General features: G+C 36.6%; 1 protein-coding gene across 1 annotated transcript in view; it reads left to right on the forward strand.

The window, feature by feature from the left end:
• Ehbp1 (EH domain binding protein 1) overlaps positions 1 to 8,063 on the forward strand; it is a gene marked incomplete in the record, with an annotated part of 244,217 nt that overhangs the window by 157,721 nt on the left and 78,433 nt on the right. Inside the window, 1 exon segment of the mRNA XM_017802601.2 lies at positions 2,554 to 2,697. Within this exon segment, the coding sequence (XP_017658090.1) occupies positions 2,554 to 2,697 (144 nt within the window).

Consider the following 8,063-nt stretch of genomic DNA (forward strand, 5'->3'; position numbering starts at 1 on the left):
AGTATGTGGTTAATAAATAAATAATTTTTTAAGTGACTGGAATGTAGCTCAGTGGTCCTGAGTTCAATCTCTAGTACCACCAAATCCCAAAACAAAGCACATGTTTATCTCATTTGATTCTATTTCTAGAAATTATACCTAAGAGTAAGAATTGTGTTCAACAAATCTATGTATAGGGATCTTTATGAAAGAATTTATGATAGTGAAAAATTGCCAACAACCTATATGTCCAATTAAATAAGTTAGCTGAAGTATCATGAATCTATATAATAGAATTTTAGGCATTCTATTAAGAATCATGTTTTCATGCCAGGTGTGGTGGCGCACGCCTTTAATCCCAGCACTTGGGAGGCAGAGGCAGGCGGATCTCTGTGAGTTCAAGGCTAGCCTGGTCTACAAAGTGAGTTCTAGTCCAGCCTCAGCTGGACTAGAGACCTTGTCTCAAAAAGACCAAAAAAAAAAAAAAAAAAAGAATCATGTTTTTAAGGGAAAAAATGTGTGGACATCAGATAACATTTCCTCACAATACAATATTAAGTGAAAAAAAAATTGATGTGGCTGGTATGTAACTCAGCAACAGATTGCGTGTCTGGGTTCAACAGGGGAAGGTGGGTTGGTTCACTTTGGGAGCCATGATTAATAAATTACTTTGATTTTTTTCTTCTTTCTGCTTGCTTTTATTTTGTAACAGCTCTATAATGAACAAAAAGTACATTTCTAATTAGAAAAAAATGAGTGTTGATGTGCTTTTACAATCAAAGTACAGTTTTTTAGGGTTTATGTAGCTGATTGGAAATGAACTATAGAATTTAGACCTACTAGGGCCTTAAAGCTGAACAGGGAAATTGAGGGATTTAAAATGTAGTAATATTTAACCTTTATCTAGTGCTTACCATGTGCCAGTAGTCTTCTGTTATTCAGTTACTTGTTCTTATATTATTCTTAGAAGAGCTGGTCTACTTTTATCCCCACTTTATACATGAGGAAAGAGGCTTAGAGAGATTGACTTGGCTAAAATTACATGATGGAACTGGCTTTTGAACTGAGTTCTATCTGAGCCCAAATTTTAAAAATATTGTATGTATTATTTTATGTGTATTAGTGTATTGCCTCATGAGTGTATTGTATGTGTGTATGAGTGCACACATGTCATACAGTGCCCATGGAGGTCAGAAGAGGGCATCAAATTCCTCTGGAACTGTAGTTATGGACAGTTGTTAGCCACTGTGTGGGTGCTTGCTGGGCATCAAACCTAGGTCTTCTGCAAGAGCAGCCAGTGCCCTTTACCACTGAACCATCTCTCCAGCCCTGTGACCCCAAAATTCTTAACCAGTGTGGATATTGTGTTTTTGAATTAAAGCCACTATATAAGAACTGATTTCCATTTGTGGCCAATATTTGTTGTTCTTCCAAATACATTGTAAAATTACAAGTTAATCCAGGAGAATATTTTTTCCAGTTCTGATAAGATAGTTTCATTATAAAGTAATCAATGGATGAAAATAGTTTAGGCTCTTTTTAACAATACAGTAGCTTTAGCCACATGTGATGTCAAATACCTATAACCCCAGAACTCAAGCGACAAAAGCAGAAAAGATCGAGAGTTCAAGGCTAGCCTACAACGTTCAAGGCAAGGTTGGGCTACATAGTTAGACTGTGACCCCCTAAATAAATGAGACCCTAAATTAAACAAATAGCAGGTTAAATGTTCTATAAATACTGTCAGGAGTTTAAAACACTATTAAATCAGACAGCTCTTTCAAATCTCTGCTTCCCAAAGCTCAGGGACATTGCAGAAGAGGCAGCGGAAAGATTCTAAAAGCTCTTAGATTCATGTGTGCTGCCATCCAGACAGCTGGTCATTTATTCATATGAACTCATAGTGATGGTGACAGCATGCGTAAGTCTTATGCAAGCTCAAATCAGACAAAATCCCAGCATCGATATGGGGAAGTGGGTAAGAAATTCCAAACCAACCTAAGGAACTTTTGGTGTTTTGACTGCTGGGAGCCCTGGGACTCTTAGTGGACCCAGTGTGATAGATCTACACTGAAGGACACGGGGGGGACACAAATCATACTCTATAGGCCATATTATACATATAAGAAATTTCACTGACTCGGACACAGGCAGTAGGGGAGGTACAAAGAGGAGAGTGGATCTAAATGCCATCAAACTATATTGTACTAAATCATAATTCAATAAAAATACTTTCTTTATGAAAAAAAAGTATTACCACAGGTATTTAATATCTGTGTACAAATTAAAGGTACAGAGTTATCAAAGTTCTGTTAGACTATAAAAATAAAACTGAACTTTTTAAAATGTCTTTGGTTTCTAGGTTATACTATGCTTATGAGAAAATGTGACAAATGTATAATATAATGTATACACACATATACCTTGTGAGAATATGTTCTAACAAAATAGAATGAGGGCCAATAAGATGACTCAGCAGGCCATGCAAACCTGATGACGAGCTTGAATTAATTTATAAATGTGATTACAATTTTTTAAAATTTTGCCTTCTAATTCTGTATCTTTTCTTTTAAGCACCGAATGTTGTCCCGACAAGAAGAACTTAAAGAAAGAGCAAGAGTTCTGCTTGAGCAAGCAAGAAGAGATGCAGCTTTAAAGGCAGGGAGTAAGCAGACCGCCAGCACAGCTCCCCCACTCTGCAGCAGGCAGCTGAATGATGTGAGGAACATTGGTTGCAGAAACCAAAAGTTATTCATTATAATCATAAATATAACATGGCTAAAGGGGGGTTTGCTCATATTTTTGTTAAATTATCTTTCCATAGACCTCATCATGGGTATGTGGTACACTTACTCAGCTGATGAATCATCCTATAGGATCATGTTGTCATTATTTCTAAGTAGCATTGTTAACTCTGAGAAAAAGTAAAATCCTAAAATTTTATAAATTCCACATTATAAGTAATTTTTTGTTAATTGACATTTTATCACTGACTATTTAAGATTATATTATCTCCATAGAATTTTATTATAAACATCAAAATCAGAATAGAATACCTATTGGGTTTTTTGTTGTTGTTGTTTTGGTCTTTTTGAGACAAGGTCTCCCTGTGGCCCCTGCTAACCTGGAACTTACTAGGTAGAGCCTTGAATTCACAGAGATCTACCTGCCTCTGCCTCCTGAGTGCTAGGAGTAAAGACATGCACCTCCACGCCTGGCTGAGAGTACCTATTGTTTATTGAGTATCTACCATGTATATTTTATATAACTCCATGAAAATATTCAAACTAATTTCCAGATAACAAGCCTGAAACTGATAGGCACAGTACACTTTACAAAGTCCCCCAGTCTGTAATGGTGAATCTAGGATTTGAACCTGAGCATTATTAGTTTCCAGAGACCATGCATTCTCCTGTTATAAACCTCCATCCCTATATTTTATTCATGCTTATTTTTTGTCTAGTGCTTCACAAATAATAATAAACATAAAACAACAGAAGCCCTTAAAAATAGGAAGACATGAACCTTGTAATGAATTTGAAAACTATGACAATCCTACCTGTCACCAAACTCATACATAAAATCACATGATATTTTAGGACTTTGTAGATAAGTTTAATGAGTCAAAGGATTATTTTAACATTAGGTCTTTATGAAATAATGGAATTTAAAATCAGTTTGCTAGGTCATCATTTTTAATAAAAAAGAATAAACCAGACTACAATAGTGGGGGGTGTGTAACTTTTTTCCAGGTATATGGGTCTGTGTGCTTACTTGACTTGAAGTAAAATGTATTTTTTTATTTTTAAATATTATTTATTTTATGTGTATAAGTGTATTGCTTGCATGTGTGTAGGTGCACCCATGTTGTGCAGTGCTCATGGAGGTCAGAAAAGGGCATCAAATCCCCTGAAACCAAAGTTATGGATGGTTGTTAGCCACCATGTAGGTGCTGGGAAGTGAATCTGGGTCCTCTGCCAGTGCTCTTAATGCTGTGTCATCTCTCTAGCCCCAGTAAAATGTATTTTTAACTGTATATAATGGTCAAAAAAGTTTGAAAAATACTAATCTAAGCCTGGTGCAATAGTTCATGCTTGTAATCCCAACATCCAGGGGGCTGAGGCAGGAGGATTTTTGCAATTTTGCCAGCCTGGATTGGGCTGCATAGTGAGTTCCAGGCCAGCCTTGGCTAGAACAACAGAAATAATCAACAAAGAAAACCATGTAGCCTTTATATTAACTTTTTCAATGCCTAACCGTCTCTTACATCATCTATTTTTAGACTGATTACTTCCAAATATTTGTATCATATGTCTAAACCAAGTCTATTTATAGTGACAGAAAACATTAGGTTGCATTTCAGATAGACTTTATATTCTGGTGGGAAAAGAGACAAAGTGGTTACAGTGTGTAAAGTGTGTGATACAGAGATGATTTGAGAAGGTAGAAGCTCGAAGACCTCAAAGCTGACACTGAACTGAGGTTTGGTGGATCAGAAGGAGCCATTCAAGCAGGAACCACAGAAAGAGTACTTTAAAAGAAAGGTTATTTGTTGATACTATATTTGTGAAAAATTGTTTCATAGTCTTTCAAGTTCTAAAAAATATAAATTTTATATTTAAATTTAACAAATTTTAAAATACAGTTAAATTCAAAGACACACTATGAATTGATTTTAAGTTCAGAATACTTGATATTTAAATTATCTGTCTGCAAAATAGATTTTAAAAATTATTTTACCTATCTGTAAATTTTACATATCTTAATAATTATCATCTAATGTTTATTAAGCACTTGGTTCTGTGTCATGAGTCTAAGTGCTTTTAAATAGATTTCCTTATTTAATCATTATAGCAGTTTTATAAGAAGAGCATCATCATCTTCATTTTACAATTGAGGAAATAGACACAGAAAGAGGTACAAGAACTGCTCGTTGTCACAATAATGAGTAGCAGCAAGGACCTGAAGCTAGGCAGCCTCAACTTCAGGTCATTGAAAATAATATTTTAATTATTTAATAATAATGTTTTTAAAATATCAAACTCGTTTAATTTTTGAACGAATGTTAAGGACATGGGAAAATACCTACAATCTCATTTTCTATAAAAAGAAGTATGTGAAATAGCACATCATAGGAACTCCATTTTGAAATTCTATATATGTATTGGAAAGGACAGAACTGAAAAGTCATGACTGTTACCACTGTTTACCTCTTGGGGTACAACAACAAATGGATTGTAGGATTTGTTTCCTTGATTCTTTTTGTTTTTTAGAAGAACGAAGTGATAATTGATAATCATGGTATCCCACAAAGTATTATTTCTTTGTGCCTATTATGACTTGAGTTGGCTGTCTTATATTCATATGTTAGTAATTATTTTTCCTTAGAAAGGGAAGCTCTAGGGGCTGACAAGATGGCTCAGAAGGTAGAGGTGCTTGTTCCCAAGCCCGATGACCCACGTTTGATCCCTGAAACCCACATGGTAAAGGAGAGAACTGATTTCCCCAAATGTTGTCCTTTGACCTCTATATGCATGTCATAACTCATGTTCCCTCCCACACCCCCCCAAGTAAATAAATAAATTATAAAAAATAGTTTTTAAAGAGCTGGTCTGTGACATAGCTGGTTGGCCATGTGCCAGTTTTGTGCTTTGTTACATTCATTTCCCACTTAATCAAAGAAGTCCTGTGTTGCTTAGAAGCTGTTCTTTAAGTAATCCCAAAGATATTTCTGTACACTCCTTTCAAGTTCTCTATTGCTGCATAAACACTGCAAATATATTAACATAAAACTACCATTTAATTCTGCTCAGTGTCTCCATGTTAGATTCTGTTAGTTAGAACAAGCTAGAGATGGTTTGTTTCCTCACAGTGTGTGTGCGGCTGGCTTTCATCCAAGATCTCTGATGAACACCATTTGGAACACCTCTGCATGGCTTCTATATATGTTCTATTTCTCTAGTTTGAGCTTCTTCATAGCAAGGTGGCTAGCATCCTAGAGGGTGTCCCCAGAGAACACAGCAGAAATACATGGCACTCTTATGATCTAGGTGTCCTAGTTTACTTTCAGTTGCAGTGATAAAACAGTGACCACAAGTGACTTGGGGAGGAATGGGTTTATTTGACTTACAGGTTACAGTCTATCATTGAGGGGAGCCAATACAGGACCTGAAGCAGGGACCAAAAAAGAATACTGCTTACTGGCTTTCTTCCTCTAGCTTGATCAATTCCTGTTTTTATATAGTCCAGGCCCATTTTCCTAGGGATAGCACCACCTACAGTGGGATGAGCCCTCCTATATCAATCAGCAATCAAGAAAATGCCCACAAGTCTGGGCATAGTGGTGCATGCCTGTAATCCCATCACTCAGGAGGCAGAGGCAGAGACAGGTAGATCTCTGAGTTTGAGGCTAGTCTCCGAGTTTGAGGACAGCTTGGTCTATGTAGTGAGTTTGAGACCAGCCAGGATTACATAGTTATGCCCTGTCTTAAAAATAAAAGGAAGAAAATTCCCCACAGACATGCCCACAGGCCAGTCTCATGGAGGAAATTCCTCCTCAGTTGAAGTTCCCTCTTCCTAAGTGTGTCAAATTAACAACCAAGATTAGCCATCATGATAGTTTACTTTTTAAAAACAAAATTGCTTGTTCTTGTGGGAAGGAAAAATTATTAACCACACTCAGTTATGAACACATGCAAAAATTGTTAAGCATAGCCAGACACAGTACCACAAATCTATGTCCCATTTTACATCAGAAGCTGATGCAGAAATATCACTCAAGCCCAGAAGTTTTAGACCAACCTGGGCAACATAGCAAGACTCTGTTTCAACAGAGGGGGGAAAAAAAAATCATAGGGGCTAGAGATGTAGCTCATTGATAGAGTGTTTGCTTTTACCTGAGCTTGCAAGAGACCCTGGGTATGATCCCATGCACTGCATAAACCAGGTGTGGTGGGGCACAGCTGTAATCTCAGTTCTCAGGAGATAGAGGCAAGAGGACCAGGTGTTCAAGGTCATCCTCAGCTACACAATGAGTTGTGAGTTTGAGGCCATCCTAGGTTTCATGAGACTATCCCCCAAACAAATCAAAACAAAACATTAACAATTCAATAGTATATAAAATATGATCATAGCATGCTTTAGATTTCTTCTAGGAATGGGAACTTGTTTAATACTTTAATTAAAAAATTAAAATACATAAATAAAAACAAAAGTTACGCAATATTAACAGAATGAGGTGGTGCATTTAGGGGTGGGGTGGGGTGGACCTGCTTTTATTTAACCGAAGTCTTTTGATTTCTCCAGAGAGGTGGCATTTTAATTTTTTATTTTGTTATGATAGGAACACTTAACATGAGACCCACCATCTCAATTTTTAAGCCTATAAAACAGTATTAATGACTATAGGTACAATGCAGATCTACTCATTTTGTTTACCTGAAACTTTATACCTGTTGATTAGTACCTTCTTGTTTCCCCTTTTTAGCTCCATAACACTATGCCCACCTTACATAGGTATGTATTTTATGAGAACAATGAAGTTATTTTCCAAGAAAATGTATTATTTTTTTCCTTTGAACCATGAGTGGATATTGATATTTTCCACACTTTTTTCTGTACCTATTAAAACTGTTAGCTTTTTCTTGTTCTACTAATACTGTTGATCACATTATTCTGTGCTGGTCTCATGAATTTGATTCTTAAGTACCTCACTAATAATTTGAATCATGCAATATTTGACATCTGTCACTGGTGTGTGTTTACTTGCCTGAGACAGTCTTGCCATGTATCTGTGATTGGCCTTGAACTCACTATGTGGCCTAGGCTGGCTTCAAACTAGCAAGCCTCTTATATCAGTCTACAAGTGCTGGGATTAAAGGCATGAGCCACCACACCCAGCTTGACCAGCTTACTTCATTTAACATATCATCAAGTTCACCCATTTTGTAGTATATAACAAGATTTCCTTCTTTTTTAAGGCTGGTTAGTATTTCTCTCTCTCTCTCTCCCCCTCCCTCCCCCCCCCCCCTCTCTCTCTCTCTCTCTCTCTCTCTCTCTCTCTCTCTCTCTCTCTCTCTCTATCT

This window comes from Nannospalax galili, unplaced genomic scaffold, assembly GCF_000622305.1.
Source record: "Nannospalax galili isolate Female #2095 unplaced genomic scaffold, S.galili_v1.0 scaffold805, whole genome shotgun sequence".
Lineage (NCBI taxonomy): Eukaryota > Metazoa > Chordata > Mammalia > Rodentia > Spalacidae > Nannospalax > Nannospalax galili.